This window comes from Myotis nattereri (assembly GCF_964212035.1).
Source record: "Myotis nattereri genome assembly, chromosome: X".
NCBI classification, from domain to species: Eukaryota; Metazoa; Chordata; class Mammalia; order Chiroptera; family Vespertilionidae; genus Myotis; species Myotis nattereri.
In genome coordinates this window covers 97,150,493-97,164,717 of record NC_138078.1, presented here as the reverse complement: position 1 = coordinate 97,164,717, position 14,225 = coordinate 97,150,493, and the positions used below count along the sequence as shown (strand labels likewise).

The 14,225-nt window shown below is 39.3% G+C and overlaps 1 protein-coding gene across 2 annotated transcripts in view; it reads left to right on the top strand.

The window, feature by feature from the left end:
• Nucleotides 1–14,225, top strand: part of MORC4 (MORC family CW-type zinc finger 4) — a gene marked incomplete at its 3' end in the record, with an annotated part of 81,253 nt that overhangs the window by 27,726 nt on the left and 39,302 nt on the right. For both annotated transcript variants that reach the window (XM_081115065.1, XM_081115066.1), the window contains exons 6-7: nt 2,193–2,325; nt 2,729–2,857. In XM_081115065.1, the coding sequence (XP_080971191.1) occupies nt 2,193–2,325; nt 2,729–2,857 (262 nt within the window). The remainder of the gene's footprint in view (nt 1–2,192; nt 2,326–2,728; nt 2,858–14,225) is intronic.

Sequence of the window (14,225 nt, the reverse complement as noted above, 5' to 3'; positions counted from 1 at the left end):
ATGTGTGCCTCCGTGCCTTTGCACTTTACTTCTGCACCTCCTCTGAGTCTCAGTGTGCTTTTCTCTTTCCTTCTAGTTGTTGAATTTCCAGTCAGCCAGCCTTCCTGTGGATCTGGATGATGTCTGTTTTGTCTTTTAGTTGTAATTTTGAAGTGTTTGTGTGAGGCAGCAATTTTAGGTGTTTACCTATGCCGCCATCTTGGTTTCTCCAACACAGTAGAAAAATCTTTGAAGCAGATAAATTTGAACTATAATGAGGCTGGCTTCTGGTTATGTGTTGAGAGCTAATAAGACAGTCTAGAAATACTCTAGACTATGTCATTTTTTAGTATTTAGTCAGATCAAATGGAATATAGTTAAGGGTCCACTAAAAACTAAAAAAAAAATTATTATAAAATAGAGGTGTTATTTTTATGTTTAATAGAATAGGGTATCAGGTATATTTTTCTTCTTAACTCAAGTATTTCACCTCCTTTCTTAGCTGGGTTAAACTTATATAAAAACATGCTTGCCCTGGCCGTGTAGCTCAGTTGCTTAGAGCATCGTCCTCATACACTAAGGTTTCAAGTTCTATCCCCGGTCAGGGCACATACAAGAAGCAATCAGCGTAATAAGTGGAACAACAAATTGTTGTTTTCCTCTCTCCAATTCTCCCCCACTCTTTAAAATCAATCAGTAAATTAAAAAGCAAACAGACAAACAAACAAATGCTATGCTGGTTTGTATAGAGTACTTTCAACTAAAAAGAACAAAAAGTAAAGAGCTTTTTCTCACTGGCAATTTAGATTTTCTTTTGTCCTACTTGGAAAGTGTCAAATAATACAATTTATATTGTAAAGGATCATTTTCCTGAGGTATTTGCAGTGACTTAAACACATTATTTGTACATTGTTTTTCAACTATATAGTAGTAGGTGTCATGTAAATACAGGATTCCATGGTCCTATAACTTTAAGAAAATCTGGCTTAAAGTTTACCATGCTGTTTTATTGAAGGACTTCTCAGAGGCTTCAATAGGCTAATGTTATTGCATTATATAACATTATATAAAAGCAATATAGTATGCAGCATTACCCAATTTCAAAAAATGTTTCTCCAGACCTCTTTTCCTTGGATGGTGAATGGTGAGGGGCAAGGACAGGGAACCTCCTCAGAGTATGTGTTAGAGTGGGATGGGGTAGCAAGAATCAGGATTATCCGGGAAAATCCAGAATATAGTATTATAATGACATGGGCTTTATAAAAGCTACATGCCACAATGGCTCTTGCCCAGCCTTGAAGAAAGAGCTACATTTTCACCGCAGCAGCTCTGAGCTTGCAAAGCCTGAATGAAGTATGAAGGAGGTATCACTAAGCTTTGAGGTGGCTCTGAGGGTCAGGAATCGTTTTCAATTTTATTCGTTCAGTCATGCAACCAACCTACCTTCCCTCCCCATCCCTTCCCTCCCCTCCCTCTCTATTTAAGAGTATTTGGGAATACTACTGTTTTGTTCTGATTTATATGTTTTCTCCCTAACGCATCACGAATAAAAATAGGTCTTGGCTTTTTTCACTGGCAGTTGTTAGTGATATAACTCAGAGTCTTGGAATGAACCAGAGCTAAGTGACCCGAAATGATTATGAGAAAAAGAAAGATCCTTATGAAAGGAATATGAGTACTATTATATTTAAAAGATAATTCCATAAATGATATTCTAGAGAACTAGCAAATAATAACTTTTTTCCCTTAGAAATAAGATCTGTTAAAATCTCTATCTCCTTAGTCCTTACACAATTGCTAAAATTAGAAAAAGTAGGTTTTGATTCATCTATTTATTCAGTTAGGAAAATGATGTTGAATGACCTACACAACAATACCCAGAAGGTTGGGATCTATTATAAGGTCCTTCTTTGAGGATAACTGATATCCAATTGCTTGAGCAGATCACATACATACACACTTTTCTTTTTTTCTTTCCTTCTGTACTTGGCATTACCACCTCTATGAAGCATATTAGATTTGTTCAGACTAGAAATAACCTAAATATTGTGTGGTCTTCAAACTGAGTAATGTATAGTTCAGTACTGGTAGTCAGGGAAAGAAATAGGTATCTGAGTTTGGGCTCATATTGTTTCTTTTCTCTTGGGTTCCTAGTGCATTTTTGTCCTTTGGAACCAGATTTTGTTAGATTGGTACTTGTCTCTTTTACCCAGAAATAAAGATGGAAAGTCTGAGTTGGACTTTGATACAGATCAATTTGACATCCTGGTATCAGACTTTGGCACAGAAGAAAAAGAGACTGGTGGTGTTACCTCTGAACTGCCAGAAACAGAGTATTCTTTACGGGTGAGTAAGAATGGTTTTTCTTCAACAATGAGAGGTAAGATTTCCTATAACATGAAAATCTATATAACAATATCTTTTTAGTTATATAAAGATGACAGTCTTTTAGCCCGGTGTTAGGATTCCTTTTCACTGGCTCCATCAAAAGAGATTAGTGAATAGATTCAATACCACCTTAGTATGGTAGTTGACATAGTATAACATGGTATGGAAACTGACAAGGGCTACTCTGTTTCTTAGTTACTAATCTATCCACCTTTTTTTGTCGTTGTTGTTAGAAACCACCTGGAAATGTTATAATACAAAATCCTTGCCCAGAATAGACCTCAGTTGCTAGCAGTGTTTAAAGGGGATGTTAGTAGAATTGGCTATATAATATAATAACTTTCCCTTCACTGTTCCATAGGCATTTTGTGGTATTCTGTATATGAAGCCAAGAATGAAAATTTTTCTACGTCAAAAGAAGGTGACTACCCAGATGATTGCCAAGAGCCTGGCCAATGTAGCATATGATATATATAAACCTACCTTCACAGTATCCTTACAACTACATGAAATTTATCTCTTCATTTCAGGATTAGATTTCAAAGTTGGCACAGAAAAACAAAAAAACTTTACTTTCTAATTAAAAAATATATGTTATAGTACAAATCCTATTACAATACACTCTTTCTTTCTTTTTTCTAATTCTCACCAGAAGATATTTTTCCATTGATTTTTTTAGAGAGAGTGGATGGGAGGGAGGAGAGAGAGAGAAACATCTCACATTGATTAGTTGCTTCCCCCATGCGCCTGACCTGGGGAATGGAGCCTGCAATCAAGGTACGTGCCCTTGATCAGGATTTGAACCTGAGACCCTTTGGTTTCAGGAACAATATTCTAACCATTGAGAAAAACTGACAAGGGCTACTCTGTTTCTTAGTTACCAATCTATCCACCTTTTGTTGTTGTTGTTGTTAGAAACCACCTGGAAATGTTATAATACAGAATCCTGAGACGTTGGAGCTTCTGATTAAGTAGATTCTAAAATCTCTTTTTTAAATCATAATTTTTTTCTTAAATTCTAAGCTGATTCTAGTGATAGCCAGGTTTGATACTCTGCTTTAAGATCCACACCATTTGGTTTGTATTGGGATTTTATTATAACATTGATTAAAATAAGCAAAATATTGACTAGAACTTGTTCATGTTTTGGACAGCATGAATTTTTAAAAAATATTTTTATTGATTTCAGAGAGGAAGAGAGAGGGAGATAGAAACATCAATGATGAGAGAATCATTGATTGGCTGCCTCCTGCACATCCCCTACTGGGGATCGAGTCTGCAACCCAGGCATGTGCCCTTGACCGGTATCAAACCTGGGACCCTTCAGTCCACAGGCCGACACTATATCCACTGAACCAAACCCAGCTAGGACTCATAACATGAACTTTTGTCATGATAAGTCCATACTTATATAGATAGAAATTAGGAGAGTGGGAATTTAGGTTGATTTTCTGGGGTGAGATAAATCTTTAACAGTTTTAACTTGGATTTCCTTCTACTTCTCATAATGGCAGCGACTCAGAGAAATAGTTTCTCATTTTCAGTTCTACGCCTCTCCCACTGCACTAGGAATGGATTTCAGACACTTGAAAGAATTAGGTCTAACTTTGTTAAGGGCTTTTTGGGCAAAGTCTTTGAAAGGTTGAGAACTCATAAGAAATTATGAAAAATTACTCTTGTAATTTATTTTCTAGTAGCTAAGCACAGCCTTTGGATGAAGAAACACTCTGTTTACTTTATCAAAGGTGTTATTTGTTTTGTCTTTCTTCCCCTGGCCAAAAATTATAAATTTTTTTGTTTCTTTTTAAAAATCTGTATAGTAGTTACTCTAAGCTAATTGTTTTCTCTCTCTCTCTCTCTCTCGCTCTCTCTCTCTCTCTCTCTCTCTCTCTTTGAAATACATTGTATATTGGGGAAGTTTTTTTTTAAAGCCTTGAACAAACACAATTTAACACAGCCAGAGGTAGCACCGTTAGCATCTATAGGTAAATTAGTTATATCCATATATGTAGGCTAGGATATCAGTGTCATAAGTTTAACAGAGTCAGTCTAAAGAATTGTTTCCTAGCTACTTTTTAAAGATGTGCCACTTTTCTGTACTAACTTCTGTCTTTTATGGGTTTTTATCAGGGTGACTCCTATGCATTCTATTTGTACTGTAACTCTTCTTACCTGTCCTTCTCATTAAACTAGTTACCCTCTCTAATAGAATGTGGGCTAAACAAATTCACTATAGAGCCTGGCCGGCATGGTTCAGTGGTTGAGCATCCAACTATGAAACAGGAGGTCACGATTCGATTCCTGGTCAAGGCACATGCCCAGGTTTCAGGCTCAGTCCCCAGTGGGGCATGTGAAAGGAGCAGCTAATCAATGATTCTTTCTCATCATTGATGTTTTTATCTCTCTCTCCCTCTCCCTTCCTCTCTAAAAAAAAAAAATGTATTAAAAAAAACAACCAAAAAAAGATTCAAATAAAATTCACTATAGACATGAATAAAATGAAACTCCTAATAACATTTCCCCCAAGGTCACTGAGAGACAAGATCACTGATGATGATTTACTTATTCCTCAGTTACTACAGGCCTCTTTTCCCTTCTTGTCCTCTCTTTATACTAATTTGGAGAACCTCTTATCCCAGTGTCCTCCCTTCTCATAATTTAGAATTTTAAAAGCGTACCATAGAAAGAAAGTATTTGACAATCTTTGCCTTAAAAATGTTAATTTTATGGTGTAGAGTTTTAGTGTGTTTGTTTGGGTGAGTTTTGTCCTGTTTTGTTTTTGCCTTTGTATAGGGTCTTACTTGTGGTTTTATTTGAGCTTCTGGAATCCAGAACATTATATGTTCTGAGCCAGACATTACTGTGTTCTCTCATACCTGGCTCATTTGTCACTTGGGTTTATTCAATAGCTTGTTATTTAGAAGGGGATATTGATATCATTTTAAAAAATAGTAAGAAAGGATTTAAAAATGGCGGCTGAATAGGCAGAAATGTCTCACACCTTCTCCTGAGGTCAGGCCAGAAAAGCAACTAAATTGGAGACTATCCACCCAGAATTAACAAATTAAACACGGCTGAGGAGACAGTTTTCAATAAGGAAGGGCAGAGGATGCCTAGAGAATGGTGCTTGCCAGCCATAACCCACGTGGAACCACCACCGTACCCTGGCAGTGAGTAGCACAGTACCTCCCAGCAGGCTCCATGATGTCTGCAGTGAGTGCCTTCCAGAATGACCTCCCACACCAGGCCTCTTCACCAGCCTGCCAGGACCCAGTGTCCCAGGATCTGGCTCCAGGACCCCGTAGTGAGTGCAAGCCAGGGGCACCCCTGTGCCCCGCCCCCACCCAGGGCCCAAGAACCATGGTGCCCATCTGACCTGGAGCCACCTGCCACCCACTCCACCCTGAGCCCTGGGACCTGCTGCTGGGAGACTCGGAGTAACCCAGTGCGCACCCCAAACTGGACCACAGGAGAGTTTGGACTGTGTGACCTAGAGCCACCCTCGCCCTCTCCACCTTGAGTCCAGAGACTTGCTGCCTGGGCGACCTGGAGTGACCCAGCACACACCCCACTCGGGGACACAGGAGAGCTTTGACTGTGCAACTCAGAGCAACCAACAGTGCTCCACCCCAGCCCCGGGGACAGTCCCACCAGGGATACCCATAGCAACTCAACATGCACCCCACTTGGGCCACAGGAGAGTGCTGCCAAGGAGACCCAGAGCAATTTGGTGTGCCCAGCCAGAGGTCATAGGATCGTGCTGCAAGTGCACTGCCAGAGGGAACTAAGGTACCACCCTGCCACAGGTGCCAGGACAACAGGTGAATTGCATGCCAAAAGGCTCTGGGTCCTCACAGGAAGTCGCATACCAGAGGAACTGTGCACATGCTCCCACCACTCCAAGCATCTGAAGCAGACAACAGAGGGACCAGATCCATGGGAGGAGGGGATACAACTCAGAGCAGAGACAATAAAGGTGTGAGACTCAAGGCAAACCCAGCCTCTGGGCTAACAATTTCCAGATCATTGCCCTGATAGGGTCTTCAACCTCTCAAACCCCAAGTGGGGTGCCCAGGGCCAGAAAGAAACAACAAAAATGGGGAGACAAAGAAACAATCCCCCAAGAAAAGGAAAGGCGGAATCACAAGAGAAGGAACTAAATAAAATGGAGGCAAGCAATATGTCAGAGAAAGAATTCAGAGTCAGGCTCATAAAGTTCCTAAACAGACTGGATAAGAAAATCAACAACATATGTAAGAACCAAGAGGAAATGAAGAATGATATGGCTACAATAAAAAAACACAATGGGAGGTTTCAACAGTAGACTAGAAGAAGTGGAGGACTGAATAAGTGAGTTAGAAGACAGGGTAGAAAAACACACCCAATCTGAACATCAATTGGAGAAAAAAATTAGAAAGCAGGAGGAGAGCTCAAGGGAGCTTTGGGACAACATGAAACGAAGCAACATCTGTATAATAGAGGTGCCAGAAGGAAAGAAGAGGAGCAAGGATTAGAAAACCTGTTTGAAGAAATAATGACAGAGAACATCTTGGACTTGGGGAAGAAAAAAGTCACACAAGCACAGAGTCCCAAACAAGATGAGCCCCAAAAGACCAACACCAAGACATGCCATAATTACAATGGCAAATGTTAACAACAAAGAGAAAATCTTTTTTAAAAATATATTTTTCTTGATTTCAGAGAAGAAGGGAGAGGGAGAGAGATAGAAACATCCATGATGAGAGAGAACCATGGACCAGCTGCCTCCTGCATGCCCTGTACTGGTGATTAAGCCCTCAACCCAGGCATGTGCCCTGGCTGGGAATCGAACCTGTGACCTCCTGGTTCATAGGTCAATGTTCAACCGATGAGCCACACCAGCCGGGCAAGAGAGAATCTTAAGGGCTACAAGAGACAGACAGAGAGTTACGTACAAGGGATCTCCCATTAGATTATCAAATGATTTCTCAACAAAAACACATCAGGCCAGAGGGATTGGAATGAAGTACACAGAGTGATGCAAAGCAAGGGACTGAATCCAAGAATACTCTATCCACCAAGGCTATCATTCAAAATTGAAGGGGAAATCAACTTTGCAGACAAAAAAAGGTTAAGAGAGTTTATTACTACCAAGCCAGCAATGCATGAAATGCTAAAGATACTGTTGTAAAAAGCAGAAACAGAAAGGGAAGAAGGAATACAGGCATAAAGAATAAAAATGGCTACAAACAAGTACTTACAAATAATAACTTTAAATGTAAATGGATTAAATGCTCCAATCAGAAGACATAGGATGGCTGAATGGATAAGAAAACATGACCCATACATATTCTGTTTTCAAGAGACCCACCTCAGAACAAGGGACTTACACAGACTGAAAGTGAAGGGATGGAAAAATATTTTTCAGGAAAATGAAAAAAAAAGCTGGGGTAGCAATACTTTTATCTGACAAAATAGACCTCAAAGTGAAGGCCATAACAAGAGATAAGGAAGCCACTTCATAATACTAAAGGGATCAATACAACAAGAGGATATAACTCTGGTAAACATGTATGCACCCAATGCAGGAGCACCTAAATACATTTAAAAAATTTCTTGAAGATATCAAGAGGAAGAGCGACAGCAATACAATCATAGTAGGGGACTTTACCCTATTGACATCACTGAATAAATCTTCTAGCCAAAAATAAACAGCAATCCTAAACTACTCACTAGATCAGATGAAATTAATTGACATCTTCAGAACATTTCCCCTCAAAGCTATGAATATACATTCTTCTCAAGTGCACATGGGACATTTTCAAAGCTATACGACATGTGAGGACACAGGCTAAGTCTCGACAAGTTAAAAAAGATTGAAATCGTATCAAGCATCTTCTCAGATCACAATGGCATAAAATTAGAAATCAACAATAAAAACAATCTACACTAATAAAAGACAAAGATGCCAATTGACTGTACCTTTGCTACACCCACCAGCCAATCAGAAGAGTATTCAAATTAACCCAACAAAGATGGTGGTTAATTTGCATACACAGGTGCCCAGGAAAGACTGAAGACAGTGTAGAAGGAAGCCAAGCACTGTAGAAGGAAGCCAAGTGGCGGAGAAGGGAACGGATCGGAGGTAGCAGAGACTGGAGTGGAGCTGAGGCAGCGGACACGGGAGGGAGCGAAGTGGCGGGGAAGGGAGGGAGCCAAGGCGGTGGACACGGGAGGGAGCCAAGGCAGCAGGGAAGGGAGGGAGCTGAGGTGGTGGGGAAGGGAGGGAGCTGAGGCGGTGGGGAAGGGAGGGAGTGAGGTGGCAGAGACAGGAAGGAGCGAAGTGGAAAACATGGGAGGAAGCAAGGCAGTGGAAAAGGAAGGAAGCGAGGCAGCGGAGAACCCTTCTCTGCTTTGCTCTGGTCTCAGGAAGCCCTATTCTTGCAGGAATAGGCCCGAGGAAGCCCTATTCTTGCAGGAATCTTCCTGCAATGGGCCTCTAGTAAAAAATAAAACACTTGGAGGCTAAATAGCATGTTATTAAATAACTAGATGCTGGAGACCAATTCCAGCATGACAGCAGGGCTGCATCTGGGAATGGCTGAAGGCATTTCCCCAAACCTGAATAGGATACATTAAATTGATTTCTTGGCTGCCAGACAGCTAAAAGGCATCTTAATCTACATGTTATTGCCTCCTACTAGCCAAACACCTGAATAGCCGTAGGCTAATTCCCCCATTCTGACAATGGATTCTACCAAACCCTGACCCTTTGAAGTGTATGTCTCCACCTCGCCTCAGGACAAATTGTGTTAATGAAAAGCATGGGGCCCTGGGGACGAGGAGAACCTAAGGCCTTAGACTTAAGACTTTAACTTAGCTCCTTTAGCTAAGCTCCTCTGTCCCCCAAATGCCTTACAAAATTATATCTCATCTCTGGACTCTTTGTTAGTCTCTGGACTCTTATTTAACATCTACACACAGCCTTCTCCAGATTCCTGAACCCTTCTTGATGCTGGGACAAGAACCCCAGCATTAACTAGAGGCTTGGTGCATGAAATTTCTGTACTGGGGGGATGGTCCCTCAGCCCGGCCTGTGCCTTCTCACAGTCTGGGACCCCTCAGGGGCTGTCTGACTGATGGAGAGTGGGCCTAAGCCAGCAGTTGGACATCCTTAGTGCTGCTGTGGAGGCAGAAGGGGCTCCCGCCACCGTGAGCCTGGCTCAGGGCTTCTGGTTGAGCAGTGCTCCCCCTGTGGGAGTGCACTGACCACCAGAGGGCAGATCCTGCATTGAGAGCAGTTGAGCGGCCTTAGAATATCATTAGCATATTATGCTTTGATTGGTTGAATGGCCAACTGGACACTTAGCATATTAGTCTTTTATTATATAGGATGATTGGGTTAACAAAGAGATCAAAGAAAAAATTAAAAACATCCTGGAAACAAATGACAATGAAAACACAACAATCCAAATCTATGGAACACAGTGAAAGCAGTCCTGAGAGGAGAGTTCATAGCTCTACAGCAGCGGTTCTCAACCTGTGGGTCGTGACCCCTTTGGGGGTCGAACGACCCTTTCACAGGGGACGCCTAAGACAATTGGAAAACACATATATAATTACATATTGTTTTTGTGATTAATCACTGTGCTTTAATTATATTCAGTTTGTAACAATGAAAACACATCCTGCATATCAGATATTTACATTATGATTGATAACAGTAGCAAAATTACAGTTATGAAGTAGCAATGAAAATAATTTTATGGTTGGGGGTCACCACAACATGAGGAACTGTATTAAAGGGTCATGGCGTTAGGAAGGTTGAGAACCACTGCTCTACAGGCTACCTCAAAAAAAAAACAAAAAACAAAAAAAAACAAGAAAAGCTGGTAATAAATTATCTAACCCTACAACTTAAAGAATTAGAAAGAGAGCAACAAGAAAAGCCCAGAGTAAGTAGAAGGAAGTACATAACAAAGATCAGAGCAGAAATAAATGACATAGAGACCAAAAAAAAAAAAAAAAACACAATAAAAAGATAAATGAAACCAAGAGCTGGTTCTTTGAAAGGATAAACAAGACTGATGAACCTCTAGCCAGGCTCACCAAGAAACAAAGAGAGAGGACCCAAATAAACAAAATCAGAAATGAAAGAGGTGAAGTAACAACCGACACCATGGACATACAAAGGATTTCAAAAAATTACTACAAACAACTCTACTCCAACAAACTGGGCATCCTTGACAAAATGGACATCTTCCTAGAAAAATACAAGCTTTCAGAACTCAATCAGGAAGAATAAAAAATCTGAATAGGCTGATAACTACCAATGAAATTGCAGCAGTAATTAAAGAAAAAAAAAACCACAAAAAACTTCTAGCAAACAAAAGCCCTGGACCGATGGCTTCACCAGGGAGTTTTAACAAACATTCAAAGAACTAAAACCTACCCTCCTCAGACTATTTCAAAAAATTCAAGAGGAAGGAACACTTCCAAGCTCTTTCTTTGAAGCCAGCATTACTCTAATCCCAAAACCAGATAAAGACCCTACAAAGAAAGAGAACTAGAGGCCCATATCCCTGATGCACATAGATGCTAAAATCCTCAACAAAATTCTAGCAAATTGGATCCAGCATTACACTAGAAATATCTACACCATGACCAAGTGGGATTTATTCTGGGGATGCAAGGATGTTACAATATCCACAACTCAATAAACGTGATACATCACATAAACAAAGAGAGACAAAAATCACATAATCATATCAATTGATGCAGACAAAGAATTTGACAAAATCCAACAGCCTTTCTTAATAAAAATTCTCAGCAAAGTGGGAATAGAGGTATGATACCTCAAAATAATAAAAACCTTAAATGACAAACCTACAGCCAACATCATACTCAATGGGCAAAAACTAAAACCATTTCCCCTAAGAACAGGAATAAGACAAGGATACCTACTTTCACCACTCTTGTTCGACATAGTACTGGAAGTGCTAGCCATAGCGATCAAACAAGAAGAAATAAAAAGCATCCAAATTGGAAAAGAAGAGATAACACTGCCATTATTCCCAGATGACATGGTGTTGTACATAGAAAACCCTAAAGAATCCATCAAAAAACTACTAGACTTAATAAATGAATTTGGAAATGTAGCAGGACACAAAATTAACACCCAGAAATCTATGGCTTTTTTTTATACACCAATAATGAGCTCACAGAAAGAGAAACTAGTAAAAACATCTCATTTATTATTGGAAAAAAAATTGAGATACCTAGGAATAAACTTAACTAAGGAGGTAAAAGACCTGTACTCGGAAAATTATAGGATGTTGAAAAAAGAAATAAAGGAAGACATAAACAAATGAAAGGATATATTGTGTTCATGGATTGGTAGACTCAACATTATTAAAATGTCCACACGACCCAAAGTAATCTATACATTCAATGCAATCCCCATTAAAATTCTAACGGCACATTTCACAGACCTAGAACAAACTCTCAAAAATTCATATGGAATAAAAAATGACCCAAATAGCTGCAGCAATCCTGTGAAAGAAGAACAAAGTTGCAGGGATCATAATACCAGATATCAAGCTAAATTACAAAGCCACTGTTCTCAAAAGTGCCTGGTACTGACACAGGAACAGACATATAGACCAATGGAACAGAACAGAGAACCCAGAAATTCATCCAAGCCATTATGCTCAATTAATATTTGACAAAGAAGGCAAGAGCAGCCCTAGCTGGTTTGGCTCAGGGGCTAGAGCATTGGCCTGTGGACTGAAGAAGGGTCATGAGTTCAATTCCAGTCAAGGGCACATGCCTGGGTTGTGGCTTGATCCCAATTAGGGGATGAAAATACATCCTGCATATCAGATATGTGCAGGAGGTAGCCAGTCAGTGATTCTCTCTCATCATTAATGTTTCTATCTCTCTCTTTCCTCTCTGAGATCAATAAATATATATATATTAAAAAAAGAAGGCAAGAGCATACAATGGAATGACGATAGTCTCTTTAATAAATTGTGTTATGAAAATTGGACAGATACATGCCAAAAAATGAAACTAGACCACCAACTTACACCATACACAAATATAAACTCAAAATGGATAAAGGACTTAAACATCAGATGGTAAACCATGAAAATATTAGAAGAATTCTTAGGCAGCAAAATACCTGACATATATCCTAGCAATATCTTTACCAATACAGCTCCTCGGGCAATGGAAACTAAGGAGAAAATAAACAAATGGGACTACAGCAAAATAAAAAGCTTCTGCACAGCAAAAGAAACCATTAACAAAACAACAAGAAAGCCCACTGCATGGGAGAACATATTTGGCAATGTTATAACCGATAAGGGTTTAATCTCCAGAATTTATAGGGATTCATACAACTTAACAAAAGGAAGATAAACAAGCCAATCAAAAAAATGGGCAAAGGATCTAAATAGACACTTTTGAAAGTGGAGATACAGAAGGCTAAAAGACATATGAAAACATGCTAAGAGTCACTACTCATCTGAGAGATGCAAATCAAAATGACAATTAGGTACCACCTCTCACCTGTCAGAATGGCTATCATCAACAAATCAACAAACTGACAAGTGCTGGAGAGGATGTGGAGAAAAAGGAACCCTCGCGCGCTGCTGATGGGAATGCAGAACTGTGTAGCCACTGTGGAGAACAGTATGGTATTTCCTCAAAAAATTAAAAATGGAACTCTCATTTGACCCAGTGATCCCACTTCTAGGAATATATCCCAAGAAACTAGAAACACCAATCAAAAAGGATATATGGACCCCTATGCTCATAGCAGCACAATTTACAATAGCTAAGATTTGGAAACAGCCTAAGTGCCTATCAGCAGATGAATGGATTAAAAAACTGATACAGTTACACAATGGAATACTATGCTGCTGTAAAAAAGAAAGAACTCTTACCATTTGCAACAGCATGGATGGACCTGGAGAGCATTATGCTAAGTGAAATAAGCCAGTCAGAGAAAGATAAATGTCACCTGATGTCACTGATTTCTGGAATATAATGAACAACATAAACTGATGAACAAAAATAGATCCAGAGACATATAAGCATTGAACAGACTGCCAAACCTCAGAGGGAAGGTAGGGGAGGGTGGGATGGGGAGGTAAGAGATCAACCAAAGGACTTGTATGCATGCATACTAGTATAAGCGTAACCAATGGACACAGACAGTAAGGAATAAGGGCATGTGCTGGGGGCTGGGAGCGGGGATAGGTCAATGGGGGGAAAAGGAGACATACGTAATACTTTAAACAATACAGAATTTAAATTAAAAATAATAAGTAACAAAAATAAATTTTTATTTAACTAATTTGGATATTTAGATTTCTTATTAGTATTTGTTTTAATGAAAATCTCAGTTACTTTTTCTCCCCTTTATTTTTTCACTCTCTTACCTTTCTTTTTAAGTCAAATCAGACTTGTTAAAAACTCATCATTGTTCATTTTTATATATAATTAGTTCTCTTTATTTCATCTATCCAAGCTTGTTAACTTCGTCCCATGATATCTGTTACAACAGGATTATCCTTTACCTTTAAAAGTTATTTGTTTCTTCATGCTTTTGTTGTCATTGTTTCACATGATTAGCAAGACTTACATTCTTGCTTTTAATTGTGTAGATTTGTGTTGTACTATTTACAACTCTTATGAGAACCTGGGAGAACTAGCAGATAATAGACAACTAGCAAAGGTTAAGAAGCATTTTGATTATTTATAATTTTTTAAATCACTGATGGCATTTTGGTAATGCCATAATTATTTTTAGGTAATGCTTGTTATTATATTCTGAACATTTCCTAATATTACAAAATATTTTTCAAGGACAT